General features: G+C 38.8%; 1 protein-coding gene across 4 annotated transcripts in view; it reads left to right on the top strand.

Moving 5' to 3' along the window:
- EPAS1 (endothelial PAS domain protein 1) overlaps positions 1-22353 on the top strand; it is a 121346-nt gene that overhangs the window by 53056 nt on the left and 45937 nt on the right. For all 4 annotated transcript variants that reach the window (XM_078382905.1, XM_020796898.3, XM_072989330.2 and 1 more), the window contains exon 2: positions 10195-10385. In XM_078382905.1, the coding sequence (XP_078239031.1) occupies positions 10195-10385 (191 nt within the window). The remainder of the gene's footprint in view (positions 1-10194; positions 10386-22353) is intronic.

The following is a 22353-nucleotide window of genomic DNA, read 5'->3' as shown; positions in this document are numbered from 1 at the left end:
TGATTTCAATTACACTTTCAGACCTGTCCGTTAAGTAATTAACAACATGAAGTTTTTGTTTTGCAACAAAAGGGCCTCCCCACATGATCGTATAGCATTCAGAAAAATACTGTAGCACCTGATCCCCCACATTAAAATCATGATGCTTTGCTTTTGCATGTCCTCCTTTTCTAGACCAGAACATCACACTCCAACTGCTTACATCACCAAAACACCACATACTGTACAGACATGCCCCCATCTTTTCAGGAACATCTACATGGGGATAAGCCTGTTCAAATCATTCCAGCTTGAAAAAGTAGAACTAACCCCACCCCACCAGAGAATAAAAGGGCTAGACAAATTTGAATCAGTGTCTACAACATGCAGTCAATAAAAATATTTCAAACTTACTGGTTTTATGAGTGGAGAAAAGCTGGTGATATTTGACCATGTAGTCACATTCTCAACTAAGCATAAATGCAGTATTGTGTTGGTTTAATAACAGTAATGTAAGAGAAATTGAATCCCTGCCCTTGCAGCCACTCAGCATCAACTCTGGCTTCTTTCTCAGCCCTCCAGAATTCACATGAGGCTGCATTAAGGGTCTTTCTTATTCTACTGGTTTGCCTGTTCTGCTGGCAAAAATCCAGTACCGGATATTTCCCTTACATATGTTTGAGGAACAGTAGAGAATTGCTTTTTACAGTTCTAAGTGTAACAGTAAATGGATTTGAAGTAGTGGGTTCCCAAGAATGCTGGGGAAAGTTGAAGGCAACTTTTTCTTCACATGAAACAAAGATGGCAGACCTTACATATGTGGATGACCTGATGCTTTGTTGTGAAGATCAACAAGACATGAAAGAGATTGTATCCAACCTCAACAACGAAGTGGAAGTAAAGCGACTTGGACAAGCCAGCTATTACTTGGGGATACAAATTGAGAGAGAAAAAGATGGAAGTTTTCTTCTGAGCCAAAGGCAAAAGATTCTTGACTTGGTGGAAAACCTTGGACTGCAGGATGCCAATCCTGTATCCACTCCCATGGAAAGTGGCTTTCATAAACAGAGAGAACCAAGTGAACTCTTGCCCATCAACCATGGCTACAGAGAAGCCATAGGAAAGATGCTGTATCTTGCCATGACAACAAGACCAGATATTGTGGCAGCAGTGGGCATTCTTTGCCGAAGGACCAGCTCACCAACCCAAAGGGACTGGACTGGGAGTAAGCGGGTGTTGAGATAGCTAAAGAGTACTGCACATTTTAAGCTTAAATTACCATCTGTAGAAAATCCTAGACAAGTGGGGTTTACTGATGCAGATTGGGCAGAAGACATAAATCCACGAATGGCTATATATTTTCTATGGGAACGGACCAATGAGTTGGATTAGCTGCAAGCAAGGTAGCATAGCTCGCTCTTCTACAGAGGCGGAGTACATCTCAGCTGCAGCAGCTTGTGATGAAACTGTATGGCTCAAACTCTTGCTTGCAGACTTGCAGAAAGTAGATGAACCTACTCCAATAAGGGTTTTTTAAGACAATCAAAGTTGCATCAGACTTTCCTTGTCAGAAAAGACAGGTGGCTGCACAAAACACATTGATGTTAAACACCACATCATAAGAGAGATGCAAACAGGGAGATTGTTACAATTGGAGTATTGTCCCACTAAGGACATGACCCTAACTAAGTGTTGGCTAGGGATAGATTCCAAGATCTGCGGAGGAAATTGAATCTGATTGAATCAGGAACACAGTGATCTGAGAAGGGGTGTCAGAGTATGCAGATCGATTGTGTCCCAGTATGCAGTGGGTGAGTCTGCCAGTCACTCAGTTCTACCCTGCTATTGGGGCGCTATTGTGCATTGGTCATTTCCTGCCCCTCCTTTTTTTGTGTGTGCCTTCTTCCTTGAAGAAGGGCCCTTTTCCAAGATGGAGATTGCCTGAACACATGCTGTGGTTGCTCTCTCTCTCCATTTACACTTGCATTCATGACATCTAGCTTTAGGGGGGTGGTTTACCCAGTTTAGAAACATTCATCACAGCTAAAGAAACTTGCTTGGAACATGTAAGACAAACAACCTTATTTGTTTTTAACTCAAATGCTATATTTTGATGTTAACTGCTGAAATATTAAAGTTTGTAGTTAATAAACCTTTTTTTAAAGTTATTACAAGTTAACTCCATGTTTTTGACTGTACTTAATTTAGCTCATTGAAGATAATTGGTCAGAACACATTATGATCTCTAACACATTCAGTGTAAAACAAGACAGGCCTTCTTACCCAGCTTGTTTGACATTGTCCATCAACCTTAAAGGTAGGGGATAGGGAATAAACTGTATTAGTTAGAGTCATTTGAGGATACATGGTTTTGGAAGACAGGATTTGGCCTGGTGATAGTCTAGATGCCCAGATTGAGAAGCCTTTGTCTCAGAGGCTGGGACTTCATTCACAAACTTCATTCAAGATACATAAAGATTAGGGGCACACAAAATTTCCTCCAGTTCCTTTCTGAAAAAAATGCATTGAAAATATGGTTCATAATGTTAATTTGCATTAACAAAAGGTGAGACGTATTGCTCTACTAAGGTTTTGGCTCTGGCGGGTTGGAGAGGCATTACTCAACCTCTTTCACTTAGGGTAAATATTTTGACATGCCAACATCTGGAGAAGGAAACCACAGTACTGTAAATAATAGATTCAAAAAATAACTTGAATTCACAGAAGAGCTCTTGAAGATATTTATCAGAAAACTAATAAAATGTTTGGTATTTCCAGGTCCTCGAAATATGTTGATGGTAACTGGAGATGGGCAGGCTAAATGTTAAGTGGGTATATTAACTCTGTGGGAGCCAGCATTTTCAGGGACTTTCCTGATAGTTTTGCTGGTATCTCTTAGCCTCATTCTTGGTCTCTGGGCTGTCAAGACTCACCAGCTGTAGGCTCTATAAGGAAGAGATCGGGAGGAAAACTACAATGGTTGATGTGCCAGCTTAGACCCGTGGAGGAAAGGTTAATCCAACAGCAAAAAAGGTGGAAGGTTCAGGAGGGATGTTGGTTCAGGTTATCCGTCCCTCCATACCTTGATCTTTTTATGAGTCCAAGAGTTAAGGACCTGGTTGGCATTTCCTGTTATTTACAAGTACTTCAGATTTTTAGGTAGCTGTTTTAGTTTCTACCAATAAACCTCCGAACACACATATGCACACTGCCTACATCTGTGGTGCCTTACAGTTTTGTGGTATAATCTTTTATATGTTTCACACTACTAATCAGATGCACAGGAACACAGATGTTTAATTTGTCATGCCTTCAGTCTATCACCATTTTTATTCACACACTTTTCCTAGTGTATGCATTTTTTGCAGAAATTTCCCCCATTCATTAAACTATGTTTGTGCTTTCTCAGTTGTATGTATTTTCTAGTTGTATGCATAAGTTTGTGTGTATTTTATTTCTTCAAAATATACCATGCAAATGTTCAAATCTCTGGGGCAAGGTATGCTGTGTCTGAGGAGGTGAAAAATTGTTCATTTCAATTAGTTTTTTGAGAAGTCCAGTGTTCTTTCCCACTTCTGTTGATAATAGGAACTCAAATCACAACCATGCGTGGAACAGAGGAGGTTTGTTGTACAGTATTATCATATGCCTTTGGGTATCCCCATGGTTCCTTGGGCTGCTACTGAAGGAAGAAAAACTGGACTAACAAAGAGAGAGTCAGTCTAAGCGTACAAACATTTTGCATTAAAACCAAAGCTCTGAAACACCCATTCTGTTGTGTCGCTATAAATATATAGAAAAAATAATTTTAGGGGCCAAATTAGATTAAATGCTAGGTGCAGAGATAAAAGTTTCAAATCCCCCCCCTCCACACACACATTTGTACAGTTCTTTCTAACGTTCTTCTAATCATAAAAAATTGCTTCATAATTATGGTGTCCATAGTAAACAGAAGGAGTACTTCAGTCTCACCTTCCTGAATAAATGACTGATAGCTGCAGTGAAAAGGTTTGCACTAAGATTAGCATTTTGAGGTTTCCCAAACACAAATGCGGTAGAAAGTTCCAGTGAATGAAATTATTTATATCTGACTTACATGATTTTACTGATCTGAATACATACAGTGGACCCTCGACTTACAGACGGCTCGACTTACAGACTTTTCGAGTTACAGACTTCTCTGGCCGCAAAATTTAGGTTCAACTTTCACCCGGAGAATCGACCTACAGACCAGAAAAAAACCAAAATAGAACAAAATTGGAACAAAAACAGCCGGTTATGGGATTAATTGGTTTTCAATGCATTGTAGGTCAATGGAGACTCGACCTACAGACTTTTCGACCTGCAGCCACCGTTCCAATACGGATTAATTCCGTAAGTAGAGGGTCCACTGTATAGGATATAATATAACATATATTTATAATATAATGATTGACAGAGCTTAGAAAAGTTAGTCCTTTGGACTACATTTCTCTGGATAGTCGTGCTGGGTGGGAAATTTTCATTGTTGTAATCCAAAGTTTCTCCAAACTCTTGGCACGAGTGAGTGAGAGTAAGTGTGTTTTCACGGTGTGTAGCAACTTAAGTTGTACCCTGTTTCCCTGAAAATACTGTAAAACCTAATCTGAAAATAAGCCCTAGTATGATTTTTCAGGATGCTCGTAATATAAGCCCTACCCCAAAAATAAGCCCCAGTTTAAGCGAAACCCCGCCCCCCACCATTGTCGAGCATTGTGCAGCAACCAGAAGAAGACGACATGACTGTAAAATAAAATATCCCCTGAAAATAAGCGCTAATGTGTTTTTTGGAGCAAAAAATATAAGACTCTGTCTTATTTTCAGGGAAACACGGTATGGATTTAAACTTTCAAGGACAATCTGGAAAAGGATTTGGAAACTGTCTTCAAAAGTGTCTGGAAAAGAAAATGGTTGGATTTATTTACCTATTTAGTTCCGTCTGCCCTACACAGGCAGCTATTAAACGTCTCCTATCCAAAAATGATACACAGCATAGTAAAATATTTTATCATAATAGCTGGAATCTTGTTGATTTTTGTGTAAGCTTATTGTAACTTGCTGTGGCTAATTGCTGAGGTGTGGTAGTACACCTGTGTTGTGCAGTTGAGCATGGGACCAGGCATACGATTGAGATGCACCTGGCATCTCATCAATTGGCCACAATTAGCCAATGGCCAATTCAGCTGATAGAAAAACAATAACAGTGGAAGAAAACAATGGAAAGTATGTATGGAAAAAGCAAAAAAAGAGAATATGTTATATCAGTTGTTTAATTGGTGAAAACAAGCAGTTGCTGTGTGGAACAATCCAGGTAAGTCACATCTTACTAGTCCCTTTTTGCATTGTGTATTTTAAAGGACGCCCAAGGGGTAAAATAAAGTGGTGTTTTCTTAGAGAAGAAACCTATCCCATCTCTAGTGTGTCCTGACTTCAATGGTTGAGGAGGAATATGGGTATGAAGACAAGATAGAGAGTGTGTTCTTGCAGCTAGAAAGATACCAATCTGCATTAAATTTGAAAACTGGAAAAATAGATGCTTTAGGAAGAATTACAACTGTAATGGCAGCTAATTACTTAATAACTACATGAGGATCTTGGCATTTTAGTTGGAACTTTTTTTTTTACTATACATTTCCATGCACTGACTGAGAGTCTCATGAAGACACTGTATCTTCATTCACCCACCCCTAATATTATCGGCAATTGCAGGAATGTAACTTCTATGGGGCAATTGTGTTGTTCTATGGGCCTGATGAGGTTTATTTTTGACATCTATTGACTACACAGTTCATAACATTGTTTTTAATGCTATGGGCAGAGTTTTGTAAAGTGAAAATACAGTTGTGCTATCTTAAAACAACCCCCCCCCCCACAGGCACACACTACATTAATAATAATAGTTGCTGTTTTTTAGCATTCTGAAATTGCCCTCTTTAAATGCTTGCTACCCTAAAGTTGTCCGGTCAGTTTCATCAGCAGTTTCCATGTGTACTGAAAGCCAAACATATTTTCCTTTATCTCTTGGTAGCATTCAAACATGCTATTCTTGTTCTACAAGTTAACATTTGAAGTTGTGATAACAAGCCTTGTGACAGCAGCATTTATTCCTGACAGCTTAATGAACTGTAGATTTCTGACCCTTGAAATATGGAAAACACCAACACACATGCGCGCACAGAGAGAGAGAGAGAGAGAGAGAGAGAGAACCCGCACTACAGTGTGATGCTGGGAAATCTCCCTTTGTGAAAAATGATCAACACATTAATCAACCAAAGCAGGGTTAAGGAAACTAGTCCTCCAGCTGTTGCTGGACAATAGGACAGTAGCTTCTATCAGCATCTGTTTTGGACTAAAAGTTGAAGTTGTAATAATCTCCAGAGCTTGAAGCTTCACATCTAAGCATTTCCTAGTGCATTGCTATATTGCTCATCAACAGATATCTCATTTTTCGTAATCCAGAAACACATTCAGAGATGGGAAATGTTGCTTTTTTGGTCTACAGCTCCCAAAATCTATCACTGAATATATTTCTTACTTTAATTTCTTCTAATAGTTTTTCTTCAGTAAAACTGGTGGGCTGGAATTCTGTCCACTTACGTGATCCGTCATGTAAAGGCAGTTGTATAAGCCTGCCCCCTCTGGAGGTTTTCCTTTGTGCAAACACAGAAGTGCTGTTTGTGAAATTAGTCATGTTACAAGTGGTGTGCTCAGTTCTGCAAGGGGAGCATACTCAAAGGGGGAAAAAAAACTCTAATTGTCTTTATCTGTGTACAAAACATGAGTTTAGGACCTCAATATCTGGCAGAATGCCTCCTTCCAATTAGATCTGCCCGTCCTGTAAGATCTTCCCAGGCCAGGCAGCTGAGAGAGTTCTGACCCCGAGAGAGGCCTGAAAAAGGACGAACAGAAATCGGACCTTCTTGGTGTTTGCCACGTAACTATGGAACAGTTTCCCTGCCCAAAATTCACCTGGCACGTTCATTGGGATCCTTTAAAAATCATTAAAAACATGGTTATTTAGACAGGCCCTCCTGGATTTTAAAACACTCTGATACAATAGTGCTTTTAATAACTAAGATTCAACCCTCCACCATGCTTTTATTTCACCTTACTATACTTTTATTACATGATTTCTTAGTGTCATTTGTTTTAGTAGCTCTTATATTTTGTCTGGTTGTTGCTGATTATTTTGTTTTCTATGCTATTGTTTTATTCTGTTTTTGTGAACGGCCTAGAGTGGCCTTGTTAGCCAGATAGGCAGTATAAAAATCAAATGAATGAATGAATGAAATTTTGGTCTTTGTATGTTGATTCTCTTCCAGACATTACTGTAGACACTTACTTTATATGTAGAAAACACCGTGTTTTGTTAAGTTTCAACAGGCCACTATTGATGCTGGCTATTTTTTCCATCTGATATTATTGAACAAGTTGTTGAGGTTGCTGAACAATTCTACTTGTTAGAGAAATTAGTTTGAGAGATACATTATATATGGTTGTATACTGTGTTTTTGTATTTATGTTTGTGGTTAATTCATTATGGTTCAAATAGGCTGGTTCTGACAGGAGCTCTGTCTTTAGATTTTTAGCCTACGGTATCCCCATAGGCTCAGGGTAAATCATTTGGTCTTGGATGTTTCTTACTCATTCACCTCCTTGTGTTCAGCTGAGATTGTTCTCATAAAATTAAGTATGACTGTGTGTTTCGGGGGAAAATGCAAGTGTAGTAGCGTCCAGATTGAGGTATGGGCAGTGTATATTCGTATTTGTTTTTTTCTTCATCTGCCTGTTCACAAAACCTCTTTGGCTAACATAATAAAATATGATGCAATAAAATGCAGCTTAGAAAAACATATAAAAACCACTCCTAAAATGACTCAGAGAAAATACGTTTTCAGCCTGATGTGAGAAAGATAGCAGCATAGCTGCCGTCGCACACCTCTGGGAAGAATATTTCCAAATCTAATACCACAACAGTACCCCTGCCTGCTTAATTTCTTTCAGCAAAGATACCTATAACAGAGGGCCTCTGAAGGCGACCTGAGAAAGGGCAGGTACATAACGTGAGAGAGGTGTAGATAACTAGAGTTGTGGTGTGCGTCTGTTGCTGGTGCTGCTGTATAGTTTGAATTTTAGAAGAGGTGTCTTACAACAGAAGGACAGGACATGTTTGAGGGGAATTCTGAGAGAAGTGGTATTTTCCTTATTTTAGAACCCCGTGAAGTTTCACAGAGCACACAGATTTGCTCATAGTTCCTTTCTCCCATTGGCATCAGCTCAAAATTAATAGATATGTTCACAGAAGGATAAATGTCTGACTCATTCTCTCATCTCTTAACCTAAATTGCATGGTACAGTACATTAAAGGTACAGCACAGCATGCCATAGAGTCTCCTTTTCTTTTTAAACATACATGGTGGTGGCCCTAGTCAGGAATAAGACTCTTGAGTGCTTCTTGGTCTTTAAAAGAAAAACAGATGCTTAGCTTCACACCGTGTATTTAACATAAGGGGTAATTTAGTTTTCAGAACCTTTACCTTTTTGCCCAAAGGCTCATTCCTCAGTAGAGGGCACATTGTTACGTGCGGAAGAAGTTCACCTATACCTTACTTGTGTACACTGAGGCAATATGTTGCTCTCTGACATATTTTTGTACATTGAGGGAATATATTTCTCTCTGACCTGTTTTGTGCACAGAAAGTCCCACATTCAGTCCATTTAATCCATACACTTTATGTGTATTTTCACTTAAAAGGATTTGTTATGTCTGTACCAAGTTTGTAGGTAGTATTTCTCAGCTGTTTCACAACCTCAACATTGCTTATTTTGTTTTCAAGTAGAATGTGGGGGGTGAGATGAATGTGGAGGCACAGGCAAGAATATGCACCATCCCTCTCTCCCAGGAAAACCCTGTTCTGATGTTCTTTTTGAATTTTGGGAAGTACAAAATACCTGCTACATTCAAAATGGCTGCCTTCTTTGCCACTTGTGAGAGTTGTGATTATAGATATGATAAGACTTTTCAAATACTTGAAAGGTAGTCATATAGAGGAGGGGCAGGATCTGTTCTTGATCATCTGAGAGTGCAGGACACATAATAATGGGCTCAAACTAAAGGAAGCCAGATTTCAGCTGAATTATCAGGTAAAACCTCTTAACTGTTAGAGCAATATGACTATGGAACCAATTACCTGGACAGGTGATGAACACTCCAACACTGGAGGGATTCAAGAGAAAATTGAACAATCATCTGTCAGATCTACTTTGACCTGGATTCCTGCATTGAGCAGGGGGTTGGGCTTGATGGCCATATAGGCCCCTTCCAACTCAATTATTCTATTATCCTATGAGAGTGGACATCAATATAATTTTTCAACCTGAGCTATGAAAAGGTTTAATACAATTGATCTGTATGTTAGTAGAATTTGATTGCAGTCAAAGATAAGCATGGGATAATCTGTCTACACAAATGGTTTACACACACATACACACCCCTAAGATGTTTTGGGAAAACAAACTGAAACCTAACCAGAAGCAGACCCAACAAAGTTTATTGGGATGTACACTGAAGTAAACACACTGAGCTAATTAATTAGAAGAAACAAATTAATGGAGGGGCCATTTCATAGAACCATTACTCCAAATTGCTAAATTAGTTTCATAAACATTTAGTTGCGTTTATGGTTCTCTACTGTTACAGTCTCTGACAGTAAGATGGAATTGGGACTTACCTGAGGCTGAAGAGCCCATCTCAGACACAGTTCATGATAGTGGCCTAGGTAAACAAATTACTGTATAATATTTATTACTATTTTATTTATTAAATTTATACCCTGCCCCTCTAGACCATGTCTACATAATCTGATTCTCAGTTAACTGGTTTCAGATGTTCATCTGTGAAAACTCATGCCTGTACTAATTTGTCTATAATAGTTTCTTTCCCTCTCCTGCAATCCAAAATATTTATTTACTTGTTCATATTTCTTTTTAGAAATGTAGCTCAGTTTTCAGAAATTTGTTCCCAGACAGCTTTAATGAAATAGCTAAAGAATTACAAGATGAATGTGCAGACTCTGAAGGATGAACATAAGTGTCTGAATTGTGGTGGAGAAGTCCAAGCTCCTTGGCTTTGTTCTGCCTGAGTATATGTTGCATCTCAGTATATCTTCTCTTCATTTCCCTGTGTTTTGGTTGTAGGAGCAGTTCCGAAAGGAGGAAAGAAAAATCACGGGATGCAGCCAGGTGCAGACGGAGCAAAGAAACTGAAGTATTCTACGAGCTGGCCCATGAACTTCCCTTGCCTCACAATATCAGCTCACATCTGGACAAAGCTTCGATCATGCGTCTTGCTATCAGCTTCTTACGAACACACAAGCTGTTGTCTTCAGGTAAGCTTTGCAAATAAAATAATTGTCATCTTTGGTCAATTGCCCAGTGAGGCTCCCTTCCATTGTGAACATAAACAAGGGCTCTGTCAAAACTTCAGCTGATGTACATCAGTGGAAGCTTATGCCACTGGCTCTGTTTCTGCTCACAAAAGGGAAGGGATTCAAAAGACCAGACTGCATGACCCATCACTTGCTTGTTCAGATGCTGCACTTATTAGGAGATAACCTTTTGGTAGAGCCTAAGAGGGCATCGATAGTACATTTTACATTGACCACACCATTTTTAATTCCTATTCCAGTTCAGTTGCCCACGAAATTCTGGGATTTGTAGTTTGATGAAGTAGTCAGTGGTGAGGCAGCAGGAAAAGAGGAGGACGAAATATAAGATGGACTGACTCCTTAAAAGAAGCCTAAGGCTTGAGTCTACCAGAACTGAGCAGGGCAGCTGAGGATAGGACATTTTGGAGAGCACTAATTCACAGGATTGCCATGAATCGGAGGTGACTTGATGGCAGATAACAAACACAAAGTAGTCAGAATTATTTGCTGTGATTATGGGAAATGCATCAGAGCTCTCTAGCGAAGACCTTTAAAGTACCTCATCAAACTGCAAATCCCAAGATTCTGTAGGATGGTGCTGTGCCAGTTAAAGTAGTATCAAACAACTCTATATGGTGTATGAGCAGATGCACTGTAAGATATCCGAGGTCCAGTTGGTCACAACTCAAGCGATTAAGTGTTATAATGCCCATTCTCCAGAACAGTGAAAATTAGGCAGGCACCAACTGTTTTGATGTCTATGTAGAGCTTGGAAGTAACCAGTTACTTATAATCAACACCTTTTTCCCATTAAAAGGGTATAATTTAAGAAGGGGTAACTTCCCTTTTTTGGCATGGTAACTTTTGCTCTTATGAAGGGAGTGTCGCTTCATGAAACAGTGGCAGAAGAATATCATGTGGTTCAAGTGTTGAGGGTTTCCTCCCATCCCTCCACAACCTTCTGTAGCACTCGGGTAATTAAAGCAACCATTTTGTTACTTTTGAGAAATAGAAGTTACTTTTTGTAAAAGTCATTACTTGTTGAGGCCTTGGAACCATAAAGGTAACTAATAATGGTTATAAGGTAACTTTTCAAACTCAGTTGAAAGTGGAACTTGCTCCAGCTAGAGTTTGGAGAACAGTATTTTTTGTCTATATACAGTATTATGGGGTAGTAATCCAAAAAAAGTAAATTTCGAATATAGCAGAATTGTGAACATAAAATGGAATCACCGTGTGTTGTTCAACCAAGGTTGGTCTATTAATGCAATAAAATATGCAAAAAAGGTAAACAAGTGAAAAAGGCAAAACCAAGGCTGTGTTGCATCACAAAGATAAAGAAGGTATACATCTAAAACTATACATAGAATATGTTAATTAAAGCCAATTAAATAGTTCAAGCCTGAAGAGTTTTTAATCCTAATTAAAATGCCAGAGATTATACATCACATAATATTTCCATGCTGGAACAAGCATATCCTAATTTCATGTGGAAAACACATATGTAAAACTGCATTTAGAAAGCAGTTGTGTATGTAATTTAAAGGTTAAGAAAAGAGAGATGAAAAATAATAATTTTTATGATATATGGAGCAGATTTCTTGAATATGTGCTAACAAGAGGAAAAGGGAAAGTGCCAAATCAGGAATCAATGCAGTTCTGGAGAAAAGGACAATAAAGGAAGAAGAATAAAGATAAATGAATAAGATTACTGCAAAAGGTCCCGATTAGGGTGACGGGGAACACAGTTGATTTGTATTTTGGTTTATGTATTTTATGTTTATGTTGTATTTTATCTAATAATTTTTTTTTAAAAAAGAAAGAAAGCGGTTGTGTCATCCAGAGATCACATCTAAGGAGAATAAAACTAGCATATTTCTATCAGTGGCATAGCCAGTATGGCATAGTGGACAGAGTGATGAACAGGAGACCTGGGTTTGAAACCCCACTCAGCCACCATGGATGCTCACTTGGGATGTGGAACTGGTAAAACCACTTCTTAAGTACCCTGAAAACCTTATTAGGGTCATTATAAATCAATTCCAACCTCATGTAACATAATGATTTCTGTCGCTATCTGGCACTAATTCCTCTCCTGCTGGCAACTCTTCACTGGTTAATATATCCGGGGGATGTGGGGTGGGTGTAGTAGTGCATATTGTGTGTACAAAAGGTTTAAAAATATTTGGGATTGATTAGTTGTCAAAAGTTTCGAAAGAGTTTTGTGTCTTGCTATCTATATATCTGAAAATAGTCTCCATTTCTATTCTGCCTGTCAGAGAGCTCAGTCTAACTCAGAAACATGCACATTTTAGGACGGTTTTGTCTACTAAAATATATATTTTATATCAGTCCTGTTTGAAACATAAGAGATAGCGGCAGCAGTAGCCTTGATGTGCTTTGCACCACAGAATTTAGTGTGGGAATCTTGAAAGGAAGGCCACCAACATTTCTCCTCCATGCAGAATGGGTAAGAAGGGATGTTTGGTTATGCATATAATCCTTCAGTTAAAATGCTTAATAAGAGATTTTAATGGTGCTATTAAGTAATTGTGGTGCCATTTCTTACACTCCACACTGACTTTAGATGTACCCAGGTACAGTGGAAAGCCGAAGCCAGTGGATCCCCCGTATTTCTGATTGTGAATGGCCTTAGCTCAGCCGATAGGGCCCATGATTTCTATGCAGAAGGTCACATTCAGACTTTGCTCAGCAGTGGCCACGGTCTCCTTTTTCCTAACATAGGAGGAACTTCATATTTTGCTGGTTACTTCCCGTTTTTAGTGGCCTCAGACGTTTTGCCCATCCAGACATGCCTGTGCAATCATTTTGCCATTAGGTGACCACTTCCCCCCCCCCAACGTGTGCAGGGGAATGGAGTGGGGTGGGGCCTTTCAAGGTTTGTGAGGGAGAGATGTGTTTTGTCTGTATATGAATTGTCATCATTTTATTATTGTGACAGGTACAAAAGTATTTTTTTAAATAGGCCCCAATTAATGAAATCATTCCCTTTGCCTTGAGTTAAAATGGGGTGTGAAGGCAAATATGAAATCATATTGAATTAAACATTTGTGTCATTCTTTAGGGTAAGTGCCGCATTGCATTGAGGAGGGGAAAAATTAAAACAGTTTGTATTACAACAATAACAAAATATTTCCTCTTCGTCAGAGAGAATTCTCTTCCAAAGTTTGCTGTTTGCTCAGTTTCAGCTGTTTGAGCGGATCTGCTGATACATACAGTTCAGATAGCACACTTAGATTATATATAGTCTTATCTAACAACATTCAGGTGTGTAAGAAGGGTTTTCCCCACTATAAATGACAAACATGAAGGTGTGTTATATGTCAAAAAGACGGAGATTATTATGGCAGTTGTGACCAGTGATCCTGCTTGGTAAATTAGTGTGTTTATGTACCTCAGGTCTTGCTCATCAGAATGTCTGCATTTATTTAAAGATACAGTACTTAATAATTATAGAAATTGAAGAACTACAGCCAGATCCAACTTACCAACACTGAACAAAATGAGAAAGTAGGATTGTGATGACCCCAGCTTGCTACATAGATTGCATGATGCTTAAGTTAGAAAAGTTTGAGAAACATTGATTTAAGCAATTCATTTTTGCTCTTTATGGTCTGTCTAATCAGTTTTCATTCTGATTTGCAGATATGGAAATAGTCTAAAATTCATGTACAGACAAAACATATCTTGGGCTTCATGATTATGTATGGCTTTATTTTATCCTGTTCCAAAGCTCTTCTCCTTCCTGTTTTGTCTCATTGCTTTTGTCAACAGTAGCCATGATTGTTTAAGTTAAAGTTTTTATTTAAAACAGAAAGATGTTTTCAGGTTTACATATTATTTTTGTTTTGTAACAAACATAAGGAGCCTGAGAATTACAATCATGTTTTGTGTACACTGAAGGAGAGCAGGATAAATTAAACTATTCTAGAAAAAGGCTCCATGGTATGCTGTATCAAGACAGTATTTATTAATTTACCTTTTAAAACGTCCTTACTGTAAAGCAAAACATCTGATGCCAAGCCTCAGATTGCTTCTTTCTGTTTTGAAAAGTCCTTGCTGAAGTCCCTCGTGTATTTTCATGCTTAGGTTGTTTAAATTTATTCTGTTAATTTCAATTTAGACTTTATAATGCCATATACAGTTCAGTTGGCTTCATATTTCCTTAAACCCAACTAAAAAAAATAATAATCTGAATTTGGTCTTTTGAATCATTTCGTAATAGGAAATGTTGGTCCCATAGCTTGGAGTTCAAAAGAATGCAGCATACCAAGCATAGCTTTATTCTGGTTCCTTCTTTACTTAGTAACCTGTTTCCCTTTGATTTTCACAGTAGGCTGCTCTGTGTAAGAATGCTGGGAAGGAAGCCTTTGGCTTCGTAGGCCGGAGGCTTGGCTGAAATTACTATTGCAGGAAGCTAACTGAAACAATAGCTGCAGAGCACTGTTCCTATTTTCTGCATAGTACATTTGATAGGGATCCAGTACTTTTAGAAATGAGATAACAGGCAGAAATTAGAAATGTGAAGTTGGTGGGACTCCTAGATGGCATCTTTGATGGAGCAGCACCCAGTTATGGAATCCTCTCCCAAGGTATCCACTTAAACGGCTCCCGAGAAAGGATGTACATCAACAAAAAAAAGAGAGCACTGGTTTGCTTAAAATTCAATATAACCATTTTTATGCAAAATTAGGTACAATTTTTGTGATTGAATCAGAATGGCAGTCCATCTCGCCAGAGTCTGTAGTCTAGGTACTCACTGTGGATGAATAACTTCAAGGCTTTTGATTTCCCTCTTATAGTTCTTTATGTTTAAAACAGCCTTGGAGTGGATAGCCTTTCATATGGTGCAGATCATTAAAAAAAGACTGTTCTCTGTAAAAAATACGTAGCCACCACCTTCCTTGATTTTTCCTTTCCCCCCCCTTCTTTCTTGTAATACAGTGTGTGCCTAGTTTTATTTATTTATTTATTTATTTATTTATTTATTTATTTATTTATTTATTTATTTATTTATTTATTTATTTGCTCTTATTTATAAACTGCATAGATCCTCCTAACATTTCAAAGAGTGGGGTACAGCAACATAAAACATATAATCCAGACACCATGCAAGCACACAATACACTATATACAGTACAGTGGGGTCTCGACTTACGAACAGCTCGACATACGAACGTTTTGACTTACGAACCGCTCTCATAGGAATATATGGACTCGACTTACGAACTTAGATTCGAGTTACGAACTCTTTTTTCCCTTTTTTTAAAAGCTAAGTCATCTTAGGTTAAAAGGAAAAAAGAAAAAATATCCTCCTCGAGTGGCAGAAGGCGGAATAGCAGCTTCCCATTAGTTTCTGTGGACGAAAAGAGCAGATACGGATTAAATGGTTTTCAGTGCATTCCTATGGGAAATGCAGATTCGACTTAAGAACTTTTCGATCTGAGAACTGCCTTCCAATACGGATTAAGTTTGTAAGTCGAGACCCCACTGTACTTGGGAACAGAAATCCAAGATAAGAACAGGAAAAAAAAACCCTTTCCTGCTCTTTTTTTAACCTTAGGTCATCTTAGGTTTTAAAAAAAAATCTCCCCCTAGTGGTAGAGTACGTATTAACCAGCTTTGCATTAGTTCCTATGGGAACTAATGCTTCAATGTACGAACGCACCTCTACATAACAAAAAACAGCCAGAACGGATTAATTGGTTTTCAGTCCATTCCTATGGGAAATTTTGCTTCAACTTAAGAACGTTTCAACTTAAGAACACCATTCCAAAACGGATTAAGTTCTTAAGTAGAGGTTCTACTGTACACAGGTCTATAATATGCAGTATATACATTATCCAGTGCACAAATGAACATACCACATTCATGCATCAGGGAAGGATTGCATAGATAGGTGTGTCTTCAACATGTGCCTAAAACTGAAAATTAACGGAGCATGTAGAAACTCTGAGGTAAGAACAGTCCAGATAGGGAGCAGAATAGTGCTAAAGGCCCTGCTCCGAATTACTCATATGGACTTCAGAAGCATGTGGCACCAGCAGAAAGTAGTCTCAAGTGTTTTGTCATATGTTTTTATTCACCTCAAGCACTTATGAACACAGTGGCAAGTGAAAAACAAGTAAAACATAAGATATAGAGATGTGGCTTTACTGAGTTTAGACCTATGCACTTATCCCATCTGTTTAGGATATCTCTGTGCCATGTGAAAGTAATACAGACTTAGGTAATACATAGGATTAGATCATATATGCACACGTTGTGTTCAGAAATCTGAGTAAGCAGTGTAGAGAATGTGACACTTGCGTGGTGTCGCGTGTATCCAGAATTCTTGTTGATTCATCTGCTCAGAAACTAATCATAGTTCAGGTTAGCCATGGTTTTTCTCAGGGTGGATAAAGTACAGCTTTCCTGATGTTGAACTGTAGCTCCCAACATTCTCCATCACTGATTGTCCTGACGGGGGAATGAGAATCATATTTGTACGACATTTAGAGGATTGTGCTTTGTTCAGCCCAGGTTTAGTTGCATTTCAAAACAACAACGGTTAGTGCCAACAAGCAAGAAGGAGCAGAATTTTCTCTGGAATAGAGGAAGTGGCATTATTCTTGTAAAGGTGGCTTCAGATTTGAAGATCGTGGTTTGTTAGGAGCCAATATTAGGCCTGCACCAGACTGTTAATTTTAGAGAGTGCAAAGCCGAGAAGGTGCCAGACTTTTCACTTTGGACTGAATAAACAGTAACTGTGTTGACAATTTATCCTGGAAAACATTTTTAGCAGACTAACATTTAAGAGGGTTTTTTCCCCTCCCTCTTCTAGTTGAGTTCTATTTGCTTGAGCAGGAAAAGGAAACCAGTGAGTTATTTCTGTGGCTGCAGACAGTAAAAGTAATAGGGGAAGAATAGGAAACAGACAGGAAGTTGTTCCAGAAGAGAGAAACAGCAAGGAAGAGGGTCTGAACGTCTTTCAAGGCAATTGATCTGCATTTAGTGAAGCCAGAAATCTGGTTAGGAATGGGAGAGCTGTGAGAATTTGTTTTTCAATGACATTTTAAGAAATATCAAAAGCTTTAGAGGAACAACTATTTGGTGCTTGTAACTTTTATTACCTACAAGACCTTGTCAGTTAGTTGGCTAAACCCGTATACTTCAGGCTCGAAACCCAAATACTTGATGGAGCACCTGCTCCCTGTCTCTGACCCATGCTTAGTGATTGTCCAACGGTCCCCACATTGAGCTGCTTTCTCCAACGGAGGTGTGGCATTCATCACCTAAACATGGTGCCTATGCTGTAGAACCTCTGCCCTAGAGATGTGTGCTTGAAATTAAAGTTGCAGATTTTTTGCCCTGGCCATTTTAATAAGGCAAGATGTTAAGCAGTGTGTACTCTAGTGCAATTGTAACCATGTTTACAGTGGGGTCTCGACTTACAAACGTAATCTGTATTGGAAGGCAGTTCTCAGGTCGAAAAGTTCGTAAGTCGAATCTTCATTTCCCATAGGAATGCATTGAAAACCATTTAATCCGTATCTGCTCTTTTCGTCCATAGAAACTAATGGGAAGCTGCTATTCCGCCTTCTGCCACTAGAGGGAGATATTTTTTCTTTTTTCCTTTTAACCTAAGATGACTTAGCTTTTAAAAAAAGGAAAGAAAAGAGTTCGTAACTCGAATCTAAGTTCGCATGTCGAGTCCATATATTCCTATGAGAGCAGTTCGTAAGTCGAAACGTTCGTATGTCGAGCCGTTTGTAAATCGAGACCCCACTGTATTTCTAAGCAAATCCCTCTGAGTTTAATGAGATTTTTTTTTTAAAAAGTAAGTGTGGTTTCATTTTATTTATACAAAGTGTTGCTTCAATTACATTAATGCTGCTTCTGTCAGTGGTTTTGGTTTGCAACCAAGGCTGGTGCAAGACTTTCTTCTTGGCCAGTTCCAGCTCATGTTCCAGAGTTGGATATGAGTATATATAGATTACATAAATGTTGAAGGAGCCTCCGTGAAGAGTAGGAAAGCATTGCAAGTACACCCGGGTGTCCCCTGGCCAACAGCAGGCAAGCGGCCAATCCTTCACTTCTAGAATCGTTACACTATAATAAGTCCATAATTTCAAGTTGTGCAACACTCTGATATGAATAAAGAAAGAAAGGTAAGCTTGGTTACAACTGCAGTATAGTTTAAAAGGGATAAACTCCATCCTCTTTGCAACATGAAATCTGCAACCCATTGACTTCAAATAGTATGCACTGAAATTTGGTGTGAGGGGTATTTTGATTCAATGCTCTCCGTCCTGTTATATCCAGTGTGCTACCAATCACTGCATTTTAAAAATTGGGTGCCACCATGAGAGAAATAAAACAACCATTTTGTCCAAGAATGACAAGAATAACAGGCATTGTGTTATTTATGATACATAGTAACATCTAAGGACATAAAATATTGCAATAGTATTATTGAGAGTAAATAGAAAAATGAATAATAATTCCATTAGTAGTTGAAAATTGCACAGGGAGGTCTCCAGTACTGTCTTGCAAGAAGATTTAAGAATTCCTTGATGCAATAGGGCAATCTCTGGCTTGCGTAACATCAAACTTAAAACCCTGCTGAGAACATATGGCAGCAGGTATCTGTGAAGGCAAACAGGACACCAATGGAAGATACTAAATAAAAGATTGCAGTAGTAGCATTAGGAATAAATGTATAAGATCGCTCCCACTTAATTTGCATCTTGCCAGTTGTATGCATACCGTCTGAGAGCCATTGTTCTGGAATAAATATATTATTCACAACTTTCTTGTAGAGCAGCCTATAAATACAGCCAATAAACACCCACTGCAAGACTCCTTGCTGCGCACGGATGATTACTCACCCTCCCACTGTGATGAGTAAATCCATCACAACTCCAACTTTTGATGCATCTTTACATTATATTTTACAGGGGCATTATCTGAACAACATGCAATGCACAAATGCCTGCAGACACTTTTCTGTGTTGAAATTTGCTGTACTGTATTTGGGATCTCACCTGGCCCATTTGCTTTCGCAGCAAGTCTTGCTATTTCAGCAACATTTCAAGAAGCTGGGCTAAAGGAAGTGAGCAAGCATCTGTGGAAACATGTTCTAGTCCTTTGGAGCTGTGCACATCCTGACAGTGGGAATCAATCAAAGTTTGTTTACAAGGGTTATTTTTAGCATAAAAGAATCTTTTCTTTTAATATTACCCTATGTATTTTCCATAAAAGGACTGTGCGGCACTAGGTGTTGATTATTTATACTTTTTTAACTGACTCTGCATAACTGGTAAAAGATAAGAGATACAAAAGATAGTTTTGTATATTAGCAAAGTTGTGAAGAAGGTGGAATGGTCTCTCAGTACTGAAAACAAAGACTTAACACCAGGTTTGGCAGATACCTTGGATTCTCTAGGATGGCAGGAAATTTCTCCCCATAAAATAACATGCTTGTAATCTGTCAAGTGGATTGCTGCAGATGTACCTACATTATTAATTCCATTCGAGAATCAGGTACAGTGGTGCCTTGACTTACAAACTTAATCCATCCCAGGAGATGTTCATAAGTCAAAACATTCGTAAGTCAAATCAGCATTTCCCATAGGAATGCACTGAAACCCAATTAATCCGTTCTGGCTGTTCTTTGTTCTTATGTCAAGGCACGGTTTGTAAGTCGAAGTATTAGTTCCCATAGGAACTAATGCAAAACCAGTTAATCCGCCCTCTACCACTAGGGGGAGAATTTTTCTTCTTTTAACCTAAGATGAACTTAGGTTAACAAAATGGCAGGAAAGGAGGGAAGGAACAATGGGGAAAAGAGGAAAGAAAGAAAGAACATCATCATTGGGGCACACAGACCCCTCAGACAAAGGTTTCTGCTTTTAAGCACAAAAAGAGAGAAGACAGAGAGAGAGAAGACAATGTGGGGGGTGTTTGGGGTCTAAAACACATTTTAAACCCACACAATTTACAAGAACACATTTTAAACCAAGCAACCAAAAGACTAAGATGCATTTTAGAGGCCAACAGCCAGACAGACCTTTGCAAATAGTTTTCTGGTTTTAAAACCAACAGCCAGCACAGAAACATAACCCCTCCACCTAGCCCAACCTCGAGCTGCAAAACCCCTGTACAGTAAATACAGAGTACTCGCCCAGAACAGGCAGTCTCTCTGTTTTAAAAAATAAAGTCAAAAATCCAAAAATAAAAAAGCCCCACCCCCCAAAAATACAGTCCATACGGGGCAGTACCAGGCAGTAGGCAGCCTGAAGTTTGTCTCCATATACACACTCTCTAACTGCTGGAGCAAGCGAGGTAGCAGACAAGCAGCCTCTTCGCTGGCCAACGGTTAACAGAAAGTTCAAATTTCCTGCCTTTCCCGCAGTTTTTTTTTTTATTCCTAAGTCAAAGCTTCATTCACAAGTCAAAGCAAAATTTTGCGAATGGAGCTATTCATAACTCATAATGTTCATAGGTTGAGACGTTTGTAAGTCAAGGCACCACTGTGCAATTTTCAAAGCTGCCCAGCTATATAGAGCAAATAATGTCCCCCCCCTCTGATTATACCACACAGCCGGTTCAGATGTTGCTATTATATAGGGAATTAACATAATCTGCTGCTCCCAGATTGTTGGCCCCTGTCCTCCTTTCATTACTCCAGCAGCTGAAAACGTACCTGTTTAGAGAGCCTTTTGGGAAGCCAGGAGACAACTGAGACAGGGAAGGGATTTAAAATGTATAGCTTTCAAAGAATGTTTTAAATGTTATATACAGTGGTGCCTCGCTTAACGATGTTAATTGGTTCCAAAAAAACATCGCTATGGGAAAACATCGCTAAGCAAAACACCATTTCCCATAGGAATGCATTGAGAACCGGATAATCCGTTCCAATGGGAACGGGTTACCATCCTTAAGCGAAAATTGCCATAGGAAACATCGCTAAGCGAAACAATGTTTCCCCCATTGGAATGCATTGAAGCCTATTCAGTGCATTTCAATGGTTTTGCGATGTCCGTTTTCGCTATTTTTAAAGTGTCTTAAAATGTTCAAAACTGTTTTAAATGCTTGGAATCGTTAGTGCACCTTGTAAAACCTTTGCAAACTTAATTTGACTTTGTTCTGACTCTTCGTTATTTTTTGGTGAATTCCCCCCCCCCATTGAAATGCATTGAATAGGTTTCAATGCATTTCAATGGTTTTGACAGGTCCGTTTTTGCTATTTTTAAAGTGTCTTAAAATGTTTGAAACCTGTTTTAAATGCTTGGAATCGTTAGTGCACCTCGTAAAACTTTTGCAGAATTAATTTGGCTTTGTTCTGACTCTTCGTTAATTTTTGGTGAATTTTCCCCCCATTGGAATGCAGCTGTCAAACCGACAGTTCAATGCATTTCAATGGAGGGGAAAAAATTCACCAAAAATTAACAAAGAGTCAGAACAAAGCCAAATGAATTCTGCAAAGGTTTTACAAGGTGCACTAATGATTCCAAGCATTTAAAACAGATTTCAAACATTTTAAGACACTTTTAAATTAGCGAAAACAGACATCGTTAAGCGAAACAGGGGACCCAAAATGCAATCGCTATGCGAAGCATGGTCCCGAAATTGCTAAGCAAAAATCGCCCATAGAGAACATCGTTAAACGATGCAGAAAATTCCTCAAAAAACCCATCGCTAAGCGATTACATCGTTAAACGAAGCAATCGCTAAGCGAGGCACCACTGTATTATGATTTTAAATCTTAATGAATTTGTTTTAATCAATGTTTGATTTAATTTTTTTGTGTGTGCTGCCTTCGGTTCTCACTTGGGGAAAGTGGCGTTGACAACTGGAGGCATTCAAGAGAAACTTAGACAACCACCTGGCAGATCTGCTTTGATTTGCATTCCTGCAGCGAGCA

This window comes from Pogona vitticeps, chromosome 1, assembly GCF_051106095.1.
Source record: "Pogona vitticeps strain Pit_001003342236 chromosome 1, PviZW2.1, whole genome shotgun sequence".
NCBI classification, from domain to species: Eukaryota; Metazoa; Chordata; class Lepidosauria; order Squamata; family Agamidae; genus Pogona; species Pogona vitticeps.
Note: the sequence above shows the minus strand (reverse complement) of the source record. Positions and strands in the feature narration are given on the sequence as shown.